This window comes from Malus domestica, chromosome 03 (genome assembly GCF_042453785.1).
Source record: "Malus domestica chromosome 03, GDT2T_hap1".
Taxonomy (NCBI): Eukaryota; Viridiplantae; Streptophyta; class Magnoliopsida; order Rosales; family Rosaceae; genus Malus; species Malus domestica.
In genome coordinates this window covers 14,989,494-15,005,983 of record NC_091663.1, presented here as the reverse complement: position 1 = coordinate 15,005,983, position 16,490 = coordinate 14,989,494, and the positions used below count along the sequence as shown (strand labels likewise).

The 16,490-nt window shown below is 37.4% G+C and overlaps 2 protein-coding genes across 2 annotated transcripts; both read right to left on the bottom strand.

The window, feature by feature from the left end:
* Positions 1–1,114: 1,114 nt before the first annotated feature.
* On the bottom strand, positions 1,115–5,263 carry LOC103446589 (protein ecdysoneless homolog). Its single transcript, XM_008385719.4, has 5 exons — positions 3,968–5,263; positions 3,426–3,758; positions 2,686–2,819; positions 1,858–1,997; positions 1,115–1,571 (listed from the first exon to the last, which is right to left on the bottom strand). Exons 1-5 carry the CDS (start codon positions 5,161–5,163, stop codon positions 1,392–1,394), a joined length of 1,983 nt encoding a protein of 660 aa, XP_008383941.1. The 5' UTR covers positions 5,164–5,263; the 3' UTR covers positions 1,115–1,391.
* A 3,203-nt stretch (positions 5,264–8,466) lies between these two features.
* LOC103446590 (uncharacterized) lies at positions 8,467–10,598 on the bottom strand. Its single transcript, XM_008385720.4, has 5 exons — positions 10,417–10,598; positions 10,123–10,316; positions 9,439–9,650; positions 9,099–9,360; positions 8,467–8,969 (listed from the first exon to the last, which is right to left on the bottom strand). Exons 1-5 carry the CDS (start codon positions 10,421–10,423, stop codon positions 8,634–8,636), a joined length of 1,011 nt encoding a protein of 336 aa, XP_008383942.3. The 5' UTR covers positions 10,424–10,598; the 3' UTR covers positions 8,467–8,633.
* Between the last annotated feature and the right edge of the window lie 5,892 nt (positions 10,599–16,490).

Here is a 16,490-nt window from a genome sequence, read left to right as displayed (position 1 = left end):
TTCTTGTGTGGACCCCGCATTGTTGTGCAGTTGCTGGACACGTTCGGTGCCACATGCCCGTTTTCTTCTGGGGGAAAGTGGCAGAGTTAGATGCTCTGCTCAGCGTTTGATCATGTCAGTCACCTGGGTGTGATCAACATTTTAATCCCATAAACAGCCAACATTTTAGTTCGAAAATGCTAATTTTACATGTGGCCTTTACGATTGATTTGGGTGACTAGCACGCGCTACACTTTGTGTGTCGAGGCCACATTTAGGGTCGGTTTGGTATTACTGTATTTTTTTATACTATTTCTGCTGTATTTTAAGAATAATTAACTGAGCATTAGGTAAACTGTATTTTTAAAAACGTTGTGAAAATGAAAAGCAGCATAAAAACGTTTGGTAAATTTTAATGTAGACATGGTATAATTGTACATAATAATAAAAATGGACATGATAGTAGGGGTGATGACGACGATGGTGACCATGGCAATAGTTGTGATGGTGGGAGTGATGGTAGGCTGCAAAGATAACAATGGTGATAGGATGCCGGCAACGATCATGGTGGCAGTCGTGGTTATAGTTGTGGTGATAGCGGTGGCCATTGTGTTTATAGTGATGGTGAAGACGGTTACGGCAATGATGATAGTGATAGTGGTGGTAGGTAGGAGACAAGCTTCTTCATCCCTACCGTATGAACTCATCTCATCTTTCACATACTAATTTTCTACATGCTAGTGCATTGTGAGAACCCTTCAGCCGTACACATTAAGCATTGCGTAAAACAAACTCAAACGACAGTTCATCAAAAACTCGACCTGTGCCCCGAGGATTATCCTTGAAACAGATTTATCGCCACTGTAACATCCTAACAATGACAATAAACCCGTTCCATGTAAATTATATTTTAGACAACCAAACGTCTTTTTTCTTTCTTTCCCAGAAAGTGATTTTCACCCCCTTTTCACAGACCCCGCTTTATTTATAATCATAAGATTGAATAACTTAAACGAAATCAACAACCGAAATTAACAAGATTATGTAACAGATTAAAAAAAGGCGTGTGAAAATGACTTCTCTTTTTCTATTACATATGTATTGTACATATAGGACATAGAAAAACAATAGCAGGTAAAAACATGTACTTTTTTCATTTTCTTTCACGAAAGGTACACAGCTGATAACTCCATTCAAAGAAACCAAAAAAAGAGACAAAAATACGTGCTACATAATCACTACAAAACAACAAGAGAATTAGAGCAGAAAGGGGCAGTAGTTACAAAGTTCCAACAGAAGGTTACGAACTTCATTCCGACAGGATGACAATCTCCCCATGAACTCGATCGGAGGTCCCCGTGCTTCATGAGCTTTCACGTTACAAAATTGTGTTTTACGTCGAAATGGGACCTTCATTTATCTTTGTTATCATCTTGTGGGAGTTGTAAACCCATTAGCCCAAGCAAATTGGAAGCAGGACCAGGAAGGCCTTGTTGACTAGAAAATGAATCGAGAAGACTCTTTACGAGATTCACATCCACATCCACAGGAGTGAAATCCTCCTCCATATCTTCTGTGGCATGTGACGTTCCCTGCATACACAAATTCAATTCATTTATCATCCCACGAACAAAAAGGTTATCTATTAAAACCAAGTTCATTTTGGAAGAAAACTGCATGATTTAGTGCTAGTCCGAGGAATTATGCAGGCCGTAACCCTTCAGTAAGACCACATGTATAGCCACAAAGAGTCTCGCTGAAAATTTTCAGTGAGACCACCATGTGTGACAAACAAAAAACTTTGGAAAGCTAAATTTATTTATTCATACGCAACCATATGAGGTCAAACATATAAGAATTAAAAAAATTCAACCATACCTCATCTTTCTTTGGAGCTTGTTCATCAGCACAAACAAAACTTTTCTTGAGGGTTGTAGATTTCAACTCTTCATTTAAAGCATCAGAATAAGAATGCATGAAAGTATCTTCTCCATCCTCACTTTCATCTTCGGACTCATCTGTGAATAGCAAACAAAGCAGCTTAACAACATTATGATCATGCAACTCAAATCAAAACATCACTCCATCAAAAAAAGCATCACATAACAAAGTTGGGTCGTCCTTCAGATTGGTATAAAACTTGCGATGTATCACTATAATCTCCCCTTTTTTTGCATGAAATTTCAGTTTTTACACAAGTGATGAAAGGAGAATCTTGGTTGTTGCTTCACAATTTCCATGAGCATGAACAACATAACTCAGTTTTCTTTGTTCGGGATTTCAAGGGTTATGCCAAACATCCTTCTTTAGTTTATTAGATGATAGAGAGCAGACAAATAGAGGCATGAAAGGAATTAGACAGCAAGCTGTGCCTCTTTCCTTTAGAGGGAGGGCAAAAGAATTCCATCTACAAGCTGAAATCGATATTTCTGAAAGCCCTATAACAGTTTGTCGTGCATTCTAGAAAAGATTGCATGTCTTTTCAAGAACATTTTAAATGTTGAGCATTTATTAGATAGTTGTTTAAATTTAACACAAAAGGGTTTCAATTAAACCTGTGTGCTTAGGAATGGTTTTCTTTTTGTTCCTTGTTTTTTTCCTCTTGGTGAGCGCACACAATTTACTCAAAGTTTTCAATTTTGAGACCATTACAATATTTGAAAAATTAAGTCTATTAAGGGAATGATAGAAAGATATACAACTTACCGAAGTCCAAGTCGGATGAGGACCCTTCCTCATTATCATCATCACTAGCAGCATCCTCGTTGCCTTCAAACTTCATTATTGATTCTAGATCTTTATAGAAACGATCCACGTCAAAGTCCACTTCTTTTAGGTTCCTTCAAAAGAAGATTATAAAATATAAAACAATCAACTGCGTGCTCATCTTTCAATCAATTAATAAACTCACCAACATCTAAAAACTAACTTAATACAAGAGTCTACTCATAAGTGACCGGGAAACTTTATCAAATTCATGACCAACCAGAGCTTGGGAATAATCACTTCACATAATCAAGCTTGTAGCTTGATATTGAGCTTGGTTCATCAAGGAAAGTCACTACAAGAACTCACTCTAGATTACAACAGCAGTAAGACTGAGCAAAGCAAGAGCTACATGGGCTCAAAATCCGCACTAAGTTTTAAGTAACTTTGCAGGTAACTTTAGTCACACAATCTAATCCTACAATTACTGTACATACATCGAATCCAGCAAGCAGAATTTTTGCAACTGCAAACCTAGGAGATGCAAGTTTATTTCTTAGATAGGAGATACATTCTAAGGGTCACTGCACTACATGATGGCAAATGGGAGCATTTAAAAATTAGCCGCCACCACTAGAAATATATGCTCATTAATGTTAAAGTGATCTTATTTCTGTGTTTGCTGAAAAAAATGGAACCAAACCCATGAACAATTCACATGGAAACACAAGTACACTAACCTGCTCTTGGGAACCTCAGCTCCCTCGTAGCTTGACATCTTCTGGACAAATGCCTGCATGGTTTTTGCTATATCACCCGGATTGAAACCATCAACGTTAGAACTGGATGATGGACCAGCATCGTCCTGCTCTTTTGACTTCTTTTTCTTTTTTGAGTCATAATGTTCCATCTCCTTTTGTCTCTCCAAAAGTTCTGAGTTCAACTCATCCTCTCCATTGTAAAGCCAAGAATCATCGTCAGAAGGCGGAACCTCTTGACCCCTAAAATCATCTGCTGAATAAGGTAAAGCCAGAATCTCATCTATGCGTCTCACTGGAGCACTCATCATCTCACTGCAAGAATGGTAACGCCTTAGTTAATTGCCAACACTTAAAGAACAACAAAGATCCAATTAAGAACGGCATCTAAACGCAAATGACATTCAACCCAATTTAAGTCTTTGCATCTAATATCGACAGAAGCATAATGCTTATACATTACTACCATATTCACTATTCATAAAACAACTATACTACCACCACAATGATAAAACCATACGTACCTTGCCCTCGAAAACAAAGCACTACTGCGATAATACTCCTCTGCATTCTGCATCAACCTCTGGTACTCTTTCGATCCGGGAAGCAACCCTTCAAAGTATCCACTCCTCTCCAAAGTCTCCTTAAATGCCTCCCAACTACTGCCTTTCCCTTCCAACCCTTCCTTTCTCCTCTGCTGATACATCATCTCCATCCCACACGCAATCTTCATCCCCAATTCGGCCTCCATAAACGCTGCCCCATCCTCGCTCCTATTTGGCATTGGATAACACTTGGGCGCCTGAAACGCCTGTTGCACCAGCTGAGCGTACATTGCCCTCGACATCTTCACCGATACGCACACCAACTCCTCCTCCCTCCCTCTGCTTAAGAACCTCTCCATCTTCGCCGCGTACTTCATAGTATCGATATCACGGTCGTAGAAACCCTCAACGGCCAAGGCAATCAGGCACGGTTCCTGACTCAATACCTGCGCCACCGCCGCCGGAACCCTAACCCTAACCACATGCATATTCCTCCTTGCCTTTTCCGGATACTCCAATATCCGATTCTTCACTGCAAGCTGAACCCGTTCAGCTGCAATTGCCTCCTGCCCGAAATTCACAATGAAATTCAAGGAGTCGGTGAGGGTTGGGTTCGGGATTCGAGCTTTGGGGACGATGTGGAGTTGGCCTTGGCGAATAAACACGCGATTGAGGCTGTTTTGGGGGTTGAGCCACCGAGGGAGGTGGTAGGCGGCTTCGATGAGGAGGAACTCGCCGTCGGAATCCCAGACTCTGATGGAGAGGTCGCGGAAGGTGGAGGAGATATGGAAGAGAAGAAAGACAATGAACCACTCGTCTTCGAAGTTGTCGGCGATGCGGAGCTTGCCGTGGAGGTGGGGGAGGTGGCGGTCGGCGGAGCAGAGACAAGACGGTTTTGGGAGCGTGGATAGGGAGAGGGAGAAGGGTTCGTGCTGCCATATGTAGTCGGCAGTGAGGGGAGTGAGGGTTTGGAGGATTTGGAGGTGGAGGGATTGGAGGGAAGCGGTGGTGGTGGAGGAAGTCAGGGAGGAGTCGGGAAAGATGGCGTAGAAGACGGTGTCGTCCGGGAGTCTGGAGGCTTTTTGGGAGAAAATGGAGGAAGCTGATGGGTTGGGGCCTGCTGGTGGTGGTGCTGCTGCCGCCATTGTTTTGCAGTGTGTCACTCGGTGCTGCATATTTCTGTAGTTCTGCTGCTTGAGCAAATTTTCTTTAATCAGAGAAATAGTAGTTAACTAAAAATCTATTATCGGTCGTTCAACTCATTAAAATGTATGTATAGTTATAATTATTTTTATCAATTTCGTTAGAATTTTATTAAAATAAGTTATGTTAGAAAAATCATTACTACAATTGGGATCCTCAACTCATCAAAATGTATAGCTATAGTCATTTTCGTCAACTTTGTAAGAATTTTGTCAAAACGAGTTACGTTACAAGGATCATTGCTATAATTGAGTTACAGTTGAGGACCATTGCTCCAATTTGGTCAAAAGTATAGGGATCATTTCTCCAGTTGGATTAAAGGTGAGGGACCAATAATAATAGATTTTTAGTTAATGGACCATTACTATAATTGAGTTAAAGTTAATATATCATTGCTACTTTTTAAGAACGTTCTAGCCTTTTATTATTATTATTATTATTATTTTTAACGATGAACGTTCTAGTCTTAAACAATTGACTCTAAACCTATTTCAAGAGGGTGGTGGAACATGCGAAACTAATGCAATAAATTATTACAAACAGTTGGAGTCCTAAAGATCTAATTATATCTTTAAATAAATGAATTCCAATCGGTCCAAGTGGATTTTCAAAATAATAGTATCTAAGATTCAAATTTTAACTCCAATTGACAAAGGCTGTCAGCCACAACATTTTTCTCCTATAGACATGAACCATCTTGCAATCCGTTGTCCACCTTTAATTACCATTCATCTTTTTTTTTCATTTTTTTTTCTTACACCTTGTTAAATTTTGTCTATGATTTTATTCAATTCTTTCTATCTAACAACCGGAAATTGAGAGTTGTGTTAGAAGTAAAGATAGGTACGTGGATAGTGTCATCATTTATTTTATCGTCTATTTTAATGTAAATATATTTTTATATTAAAAAACAATATTTTCGTCTCATTCTTGTGCTTATGGTTCAATGATGTTTGCCTGACTAGAATACAACTATTTAATTTATAATACACACAAGATTCTAGATTCTTGCAAATGCCCAACCAATATACAAACTATCTAATTCTTCAATCGCATGAATTCTAGCCAATTATTTTGTGTGTTTATCTCTAGAAGTTTTGTACAGGAGAAAAAGAAGGAAGAAGGTCTTCAATCATATAGGCTATTTCATATCCTTTCAAATTCTTGTTAAATGTGTTTGAAAATACACAGCGAACAGTTGTATCTCTTTAACCAAACGTTTTTAATATGGGGTATAATTTGGGCAAGCCCAAATCACAGCAACCAGCAGCCCAAGCATTATCCTCATTCCAACAAACCCAATTCTAATTACTAATCTAACTTACAATTTACAAACCTATTATGCCACTTAAAACTACGGTCTAGTAGTGTTCATTTTCATTTATAAGTAAGAGGTCTTAGATTCGATTTGTTAACATCACAAAAAAGTTAGGTGTTTATAGTCAGGAAAGTGTCATTTTCCATATAAAAGAAAGAAACTGTCTTTGCCCTTCAGATCTTTTCTTTATCATTCATGAATAAATTCGTTTGCAACTCGTCATTCATAAGATTTGAATTTAAAACTCGTTACTTAGAAATGAAAGGAATGCTATTAGATTATAGTACTAAATAGCTCTGCCTTGCATGAGTTGAACCAAAGACATTTCATCTACAAGTGGAGACAAATACTATTGAACCACGCTGCCAACCTTTTAATTTAATTGAACTCAAACTTACTTAGGGGACAATGCTTAGGGGAGCTCACGAAGCAAAGAACTTTACCCGGGGAAATAAACTGACATATTGACTACTAAATAAGTTGGGGATCAAGCCGATGTCAGTAAATGCAGTTTTTGGTGATGCTGAGCAGAAGCAACTAGGTAACTCAGACATGAAGCAGTATTGAATGAGCTTAATCTCACAAACACTACCTTCAACTTCTTTGGTTGAAGACTCTGATGTGCATGGAAGAGATGAGGACAAGGAGACCCTCATTAGATTATTGCTAGCAGATGATATTGACAACAAGATAGGTGTGGTTCCCATTGTAGGAATGGGTGGGATCAGAAAGACCACCCTCGCTCAGTTCTTTATACGATGATGTAGGAGTGAGGCAACATTTTGAGCTCCGAGCATGGGTTTGTGTTTCAGAAGAATTTGATGTACAAACTTGTGAGAGTAAGAGCATTGTTACTACCCGGAATGAACGTGATGCATCTGTGATGGGTACTTTTGAAGCCCACCGCCTGATGCAAATATCTGAGAATGACTGTTGGCTGAAATTGTCCAGTTGTTCAAATTCGGTATGTTTTGTTGGTGGAATGTTGGTTGCACCCAAATTGACGGAGATATCAATCTCTCGATGTATGAACTTGTGGTTACTGCCAAAAGAGATGCACATATCAATCTGTCTATGTATGATTGTAACCTAATGCACCTGTGTACATAATACAAGGCATGCTTTAAACACACTCCGAATCCTTTCTGATAAAAGTCTACTAATTAAAAGCTTATATTGGTGCATCTGAGATTACAGTGCTATTGCCAGTCCCCTACACGTGCAAGAGCGATTTCTGACTATTCGTCCATGTGGAGTCCACACTTTGTCACCGGCCAGAAATCATCTACACGCATGTAGTAACTGACCTTAGCCAAATGCCTGAGCTTTAGAGTAACTGTGTGTAACGGAGCTAGGTTAAACCACAATTTGCCGGCTTCATTACTAAGGTTATCTTTAGGTAAAAAAGATGTTACTTGAAGAGAACGACGAATATATGAGATGGATGTATAATTTTCATAGCTGCCAAGGTAGTCACCTGGTAACACAATTTCCGTACCGTGAAGAGAACGACGAGTTCTACAGTTTCGATCAAGCTTTGCTGTTGGAAGAATGAGACCACTGTACAGAAATTCAGTCAGTTTTTGTAGTAGTTTGTGGAATGTGAATTGAAACTTTAGGATTATACATGTTAATGTGGTCTCTTGTCGGCTGTTTGAATTGTTAATAACCATTCTAAATTGTCAGTAATTAAGTTTAATTTGTTGTTGTCACGACTTAGTATTACCACCTAGTACTACTCATCTTCACTTATAAGTGAGAGGTCTTATATTCGAATCTCATGAATCACCGCCTAGTCAATACCAATTTATTCTCCCCACCCTTTCATGTACATACATCGTTGGATCAGAAATAGAAAAAATAAAAAATTAAGTTCATTTTGACACGAAAACAAAATTAAAGTCAGAAGACTCAGAACAAGAAGTTAATGAGTATTTTGACAGGATAGGACAGGAAATTCCATCTAATCATTCCTTTTCTATATGTTTATGAACAGGAAAGTGTCGTTTTCATATATGAAAGAAAGAAATTGTCTCCTTCCAAATAACAACAAATCAACAAATGTAATGTACATGCTTTCAATGAATTAACCATTTACACAATCAATACTAATCTTTGGCACACTTATGGAACAATTTTGGGTATATTAGGTTTGTAATGGGGATGTTCTTCTCCGAGCAAAAGCGCCCTCAGAATCGCCTCACATAAACCGGTATAATGCACAAGCAAATGTCCGCCTTCAGGAACTTCGTGATACTGAATCCAGGGTAGCTTACTTGAAACATATCTTTGAAGTTCAAACGGCACAACTTTATCTTCGTAACCTTGCCAGATGTGAACAGAGCGCTGGTTTTGCGGGAATGGGTTACTGAGATCCATGGGATCAAAATCCCACGGTGTGAAAGCCAATTTGAAGTCATGATGCAGAGTATCGAAAACCACTCGTTGTCGTAGCTTCTCCTGTGGGTGTGCATACATAAACATTGTCACAGTAATCATGATACAGAAACGATTAATATGTAAATCGGTTCATAGGAAGCAGCCTTTACTACCACACACCATGGAGTGCACGTTATGACTTGGTTTTACCTGAGTGAGCATTGGGAACCCTGGTATTACTTTCAGGACATCCATGTCTTTGCTGTTGAAGAATACCGGGTTTCTTTCCATGACAGACGTTGAGGGGAGCCATTTCTGAGTTACCCACCACCGCAGTAATCCCGGGGCAAATTCTGCAAACAAGAGCCCCCAATGTATGAGTTTCCTGCGGTAATCATCCTTTATTAGTTTCTCGGGAAGAGAAGGCCACCGGTAATTCACAACTGGAACTACTAAGGCCACACCTGCGAGCCTACACAAGCGAATGTGATATAAGAAATTCGAATAGCAGAAAGTCATGAATCTAGAATCCAAAATTCAGTGTATTTACCTGTGTGGTATATGTTTGATGCAACTCCAGGTGGAATACGATCCCATTGAGACTCCAATGACATAAAACTTCGACCCTAACTCTAACTGATCGGCTAGCTGTTCGATGTCAAGGGCTTCACTCTTGACCGAACGCTTTGGATTCGGATCACTTTCTCCATAACCAGCCCGATCGTAGAGCAGGAAATATATCCCCAACTCATCAATTAATTCCTGGAAACTGAAGCATTGTGAAAACCCAACCCATTTCGACATTTTTCTTTAAACTGATACTTTAGAACTGCTTCTTTAACCGAACCATATGATCAAAATTAGGAATTTTTGTTGTAAACCAAGTGTATATTTGAACTCATAAACAAAGAAAACCCAATGATATTCACAAGCATAAATATTTCAATTCGTTGACTTTTGCAGATACAAATACTCTGAACAGATTTTTACCAAACTCAAAAATTCAATTTTCTTTCTTACTTGATCAAGATTCATAGTCTTTTGATACAAGCGATATTGGGGAGAGGGAAATCCAACTCAAAAACCTAGCGAGGGACGAATGCTCTTAACCAACTGAATTGTAATCCCGTCGCATACATCCCTCATTTCATTGATTTCAATTGTAATATATCTCCTACTTGAATTTAAACACAGAATTTGCTAAAACCTTGAGATCAAGAGGAAGAGTAGTTACTTGGGGAGCGAGGAAATTCATTTCCTTTGAGCTTCCAAAGCCATGAACCATGATGATCTTGTAGTTTGCCTTGCTCTTGGGGACCCCACTTTCTCTGTAAGCCAGATGCCGTCCATCTGCAAGCTTGATTCTTGGTGAAGCTGCAGCAACTTCTTCTGCTTCTTCAGCCACATCACTTGGTTTTGAAATCTTCCCTGAAAACCCAAAACCAAAAAATGGCAGATTAATTTAATTTCTTGGACCCAAAAATTCGATTGAAAAAAAAAAAAAAAAAAAAAAAAGATGAAAACTCACCGGGCATGATTTTCTCTGTTGGGTTTCTGGGATTTCAAAAGATTAATTGGTGATTAGAGTAATTCTGTTTTTTTTCGTTTTTCTTTGTTGTTTTTTTTTTTTTTTTTTGAATTGCAAAAGCTTGATGGGCTTTTACTTTTGTATCCAGAAAAGTGGCAGTATACCTGGATATACTTTTGAATGTTCCCCTACTATTATTTTATTTGTATAGGTACCCTACCAATTTTCTATCTACACCCGTTTCCATGTTATATTTTTTTCACTAAGTTTCCATTTTTACCCCTCACTCGTTCCCTTCTTTTCTTTTCTTTTTCTCCTCTCCCACCGCACTCCGTTATCACCACCGACGAAAACCGCTCTAACTCGGGCGACCACAGCCACGACTTTGATGACGCATTGGCCGACACCAATCACCCCTTAGACTATTTAATATTTATGCTTAGACTATTTAGCTTTTTTTTCCTCCTCTATGAATTGGATATTCAGCTACCCTTACATGTTATATGCTTTATTGTGACAATCTCACTGTTTCTCGTCTTGCTAATATTCTAGTTCATCTTACTCACACTCGCCACCTTGAGCTTGATTGTCACTTTGCTTGTGAAAAGGTTTGCTTTTGATAGTCATTGTGTTAATTATATTTCTTTTACATTTAATTTAGACAACATTCGTAAAGATGACATCCTTTAATTCCCACACTATATTTGGACAGTGGCAAGCCAAAACCTACACCTAACAAGTTGCTGGCTTTTCAGCCGTTGTGCGCTAGCCCCTTACTAGTAAAGGGGTTGCTTGCTGTAGCACGCAATGTGCTAGTGAATAGGAAAAGCGGGTCAAGATTATTAATAACAAATGGAGACACCGAGAACATGTTCGATGCCTTATCCTTATCTCCTTCTCAAAAACTGTAAATGATGAAAATCCTATCAATAAAGATTGAGAAACTTGTAGGTACCTTATATTAATTAAAAGGGAACAACAAAAGATTAGATACACAAATTTGAAATGCACTACATGATTATTATTATAAAAACATATATTAAGGATATACAAATGCCTAATTTGCAGAGCCCAAAGAATTGGGCTGAGAATATTTTTTGATTTACCAATCATTTGTGAGATTGAAACGGCAGCTTCTGCTGCCATATGCCAGCTCACATCGCCTGTTACTGAGTTTGGCAATTTGATTCTAACCAGCTGATGTATAGCCACGTGGCACATGTTAGCTGGCAGCCTGCACCACAAAATACAAGAAAAACTTCCAATTAAGAATTAATTCGGATTATTATTTCACAAGTCATGTAATGAGTTAACGTTTTATTTATTACAAGCGATATGCAGTAATAATTTACACTAAAGCGAGATGGTGGAGAGTGTTTGTTGTTAAGGTCTAAAGTGAATAATTAATTTTAATTTGTTTAGTTGTTTATGTGACAATAGCTGGCTAGAGATAAATGGTTAGGATTAGATTTTTAGTCTTAAGCTCATATGTGAGCAAGCGGCAAGGTCTCATATGACTTTGTTTATTCATGGTTAGATGAGCTCATAGGCAAAGCCGGCTTTGAGGGTGTGCAAGTGGTGCCACCGCACAAGGCTCCCTAATTCAGAAGGACCCTTGATTACGATTATATATATATATATATATATATATATATATATAAATTTAAATTTGCAATGATAAACCAAATTCTTCTTGTAGTGTGACCATGAACTGGGGTCAACTCTACCCAGTGGTGTTTTATTTATTTATTTATTTTTTGTTATTTAAAGCATGGCGTTTATTTTGTGTTTTATCTTAATTTCTTTTCTGTTTCATTTTAATTTTTTGGGTCTTTAAAAGCATGAGTTGTGTTTTATTTTTATTTTTTGTTATTTAAAGCATGGTGTTTCACACCCAAAAACATAGAAGATGTAAATAGTTATGTAGCCATCACACTAAGATTCTTTTTTATAGATCATCTCAATTATATATGATCATAATTAAAATGTAAAAAAAAACATAGAAACCAAATGTTAGACCTTCTGAGGGCTTTTTTTTAGGTATGTAAAAACAAAGAGTCTTGAACCCAAAAACATAGAACGCAAATAGGTACCTAAGCACTACACCAATTCTATACTTTTTAAGGGCCTCTCTCGGAGTCTCGCACAGTTCCCCAATCTTAGGACTGGCCCTACTCATAAGCTCTCCTATATTTCCTATAGTCTAACGGCATTTTGTACTGATGTGATGAATGTGAATATACAAACACAGAAAGCATGACTTGTGCTCTCTGAGATTTGGATCCAAGTTTTGCATCACCATTTTTCTCTCTATGCAATTCTTCTTGCTGCTAATACCAACTGAAATTATGATTGAGTTCCCAGAATCCAACAGAGAGAGAGAGAGAGTTTGAATTTGAGACGTCGTGAGTTGAAGAAGAAGACTCTAATCACCAAGCCACCCAGGTACGGACCTTTAAAATTAATTACAAAACAAGTTCACTTATTCTAAACTCCGCTAAAACACAAAAGAAAACAGAGGATGTGTCCACATCCCCTATCTGCACTTGGAGCAGTCTTCCAAACACAAATCATTGAACCACCCTTAAATTCATAATTTCGTACGAATAAATGAAACCATTTTATTTTATTTTTCTAGCAAGATGTTAGCATGCGAATTTACTTTTTCAGAGAAAACATCAAGAGCAGAAACTACTTTTGCAATGGACTAGTGTCGTAAGAGCATTTACTTTTGCACACAAAGTTTCGTGTTCGTTCCCTCAGTTGACAATATCAAGTGGTAAAAAATGTTCCTACTTTCTTTACCTCTAAATAGTAATCCTAAATCTAGGGTTTACCCATGCACTATAATATTCTTACGTTTATAGTTTCTTGCTTGTGGGACTTCGGTGCCTCACTTTTAACATGATTCTAATTTCCAAGCACAAGACAAGACCTAATTACAAAGAGCATTGCAAATACACACAACTAATTTTTTTATTTTTTTATTTTTACGGGTTTTTAATTGTTTGCGCGGATCTTGTCTTTTTTAGTTTAGCCATTTAGGGTGCGTTTGTTGCATCGGACTATCTCAGACTTGATTAGCTTCAGGGACTAAACTGGATTGGCTTAGACTAGACTAAGCTGGATTAACTTAGTGAAACGTTTAGTGCAGTGTCAGACTAAAAAGAAGGATAATTAATAAACTATAATATTATATTATTTATTGTATATCTAATATTATATTATAATTTTATTTATTTTATTATTTTATGAAATCATCTACCTCTCTCTAATGGCCAATATTTTTTTATTTCTAGAATCATCTCTCACAAAACCTATTTTCCTCCGCCACTCTCTCCCTCCCCTCTCCCAGTTTCACCATTTTTGTCTAGAATATCTATCTCTCTCTAACAAATTCTAGAAGGCACGACAAATCAATTCAAAGATTTCGGTTTTGGTCGAATTGGGGTCTGGGTTCTTGGTGGGGTTAAACCCAGATGAGAAATGGGCCACTTAGGTTGGTTTTTTCTGGGTGTTCCAGGACAAATTGGACAACGGCTTGGACGGCTGGACTGATTAGGAAGGTTACTTTCTTCATCTTCCTCTTCTGGTGTTTGTGATTGGATGTTGGTGGGTTTTATTTTTGGGTTATGCGTCGGATTCCATCGATTCAGAGAGAAAGAAGAGAGAGATAGTTGTTAACTTTGGAGGTGGCTGCTGGTCTGGGAGGTGGGTGGCTAAGGGTAATTGCAGACTTACTCTTCTGGGTTTTCTGGGAGATGGGGAAGTCTACAATCGTTGATAAGAGGGACGAAGCAAGAAGGGGCGAAGCGGATTAGCAGTCCGCTCAATATTGGGGGTCTCGCTAAGACCGGCTAGAGAAGCCTTTAGTTTGGGCGAGTCCCTTCTAGTCTCATTAAAACTAGTAGCAGCGCCTAACAAACATGGGATTGGCCTAATACTTAGTCCAATCCAGTCTAGTGAAAGCCAGTGAAGGCAAACAAACGCACCCTTAGAGTTATTACTTTTAAGTTACGTTCAGATCTATGTTTTGTAAACATCTTTTATGCATTCTCAAAGTTATTTGAATGAATATCTTTATTTCTTAAAAAATAAATAAATAATTATTTTCATGAACTCAAAACTTCTTCCAACAAAATAAACACGGGTGCCACATTATAATGGCTCAAATAGTGCTACTTTATTCAAATTTCATTAGTAAATTTCGTGACTGGCATTATTAAGCTACAATGTGATATATTATGAAATTTTCTTGCAGAGTATATATAAAATTGTATGGAAAATACACAAGTCACATAAGAAACCTAAAAAAAAAAATAACCAAAAGACGTAACATACAAAGGTTCTTCTCCGAGCACAAGTTCCCAGAAAATGGCTTCACATAGAGCACTCTCCTGAATCAACAGATGACCACCATCTTCAACATCATGGTACTTAATCCATGGTAGCTTCACAACATACCGTTGTCATTCATACGGGACCAGTTTATCTTCATTACCCTGCCATAGGTGAACAGAGCCTTTATTATGAGCAATGTTCGGCGCTAGGGGGCTGTCCACTGCACCGATTAATTCTTAGAAGTTTGAAAATTAAGAAAGTGCACTTAGACCCACCTAGACCGCCTAGACACCTGCCTAAACCACCTATCTCGACTCTCACTTAGACATATAAAATCGATAACTTTTATTTTGCATTTTAATTTTTTAATAAAATGTAAGAGACTTGTTGAATACTTGGATAAACACTCATTATACGGCCGTTTCCCATGTTTTCAATATGGTCTAATACTTTATAATCTATATCTCATTTTATTTTTGTAATTTATGTATACCAAAATAATTATGTGTGTTTTTTAAGTATAAATACACACTTATTTATACAATATATAATAAATTAGTTAAATCCGTCTAATCTGCCTAGGCGCTAGACTCCAGCTCGTTGCCCGCGACTAGTGTCTAGCATCTTTTAGAACCTTGATTATGAGGAAATGGATCTTTCAGGTCCATGGGATCGAATTCCCAATTGCCAAAGTGCACTATTAGGTCCCTGAGTGTGGAGATACTCATCAACTCCTTTGTTGTCTTTGTCTTATCTTGCAAACACTAGTGAAAAACTTTATGTGTTTTATATCACACTATTTGGTAGGATTATGGGAGCGTTTTTTGCGCGGCTGGCTCGTTTACCCCCATTTTCTGTTCATTAGTTTCTTCATGGGTTCTTCCTCTTGGTGGTGGTGGCGGATCTACCATGGCAGCGCATTTGCTATGGTGGAGCATTTGTTTTTCAGATTTAAGACTAGCAAGGAATCCCCCCTGCGCGATTCTGCGGGATTGAAAACCGTACAGAAAGTTTGTATATAGTACTATTTGCATACAAATGATAATACTTGATGTGTATTACATACTATTTGCATACAAAAAATTTGATAGATAGCCTTATTAAAAATCGTACAAAATCTATAAACAATCAGATTGAGAGGCATAGCTGCATCTTGACTTTGAACTCTCTTGCATATTTTACAAAAATTAAAGACTAAATTAAATTACAAAAAACCCAACAAAATTTAATCACATATTTCATCTGGGTAATTATCAAAATCGAAAAAAAACAGAAGATTAAAAGGGTCAAAGGAAAGAATTAGGAGAAGAGTTAAATACTAATAAATCAAAGACATTTGTGATTAATGACTATGAGTATAGTCAATCTGAAAATTTGTGATTAATTACTAAGAGTTAAATACTAAAAAAAAAAATCGAACAAAATTTAATCACACATTTCATCTTGACGTGTATTACATACTAATCACAAATTTCATCTGGCTAATCTCCTACTTCATAAATCTGTAAGGCCTAATGACTATGAGTGAATCTGGAGATTTGATATAACATCTCAAAAATTGAATGAATAATTCAAATAAAATGAAATCAAATTAAAAGAACCCATAATTTTAGAATTTTTTTTTTCCTAAACCCTGAAAATTTGAAGGAAGAATTCTACAAAAAAAAAAAAAAAAAACAGTACACCAATCTGATAAAGACGTGAATAAATTCATTTCATAAAGATGAATTCAT

Bases quoted from the DNA above. Each gene is read 5' to 3' on its own strand.
- LOC103446589 (XM_008385719.4), bottom strand. From the start codon at position 5,163: ATGCAGCACCGAGTGACACACTGCAAAACAATGGCGGCAGCAGCACCA. The intron at 3,759-3,967 runs GTACGTATGGTT...CCATTCTTGCAG, and splicing joins GCTTTGTTTTCGAGGGCAAG to TGAGATGATGAGTGCTCCAG. The intron at 1,998-2,685 runs GTAAGTTGTATA...TGCTATTCACAG, and splicing joins CTCATCCGACTTGGACTTCG to ATGAGTCCGAAGATGAAAGT.
- LOC103446590 (XM_008385720.4), bottom strand. The intron at 9,651-10,122 runs GTAACTACTCTT...TTCAGTTTCCAG, and splicing joins TGAATTTCCTCGCTCCCCAA to GAATTAATTGATGAGTTGGG. The intron at 8,970-9,098 runs GTAAAACCAAGT...GCACACCCACAG, and splicing joins GGTTCCCAATGCTCACTCAG to GAGAAGCTACGACAACGAGT.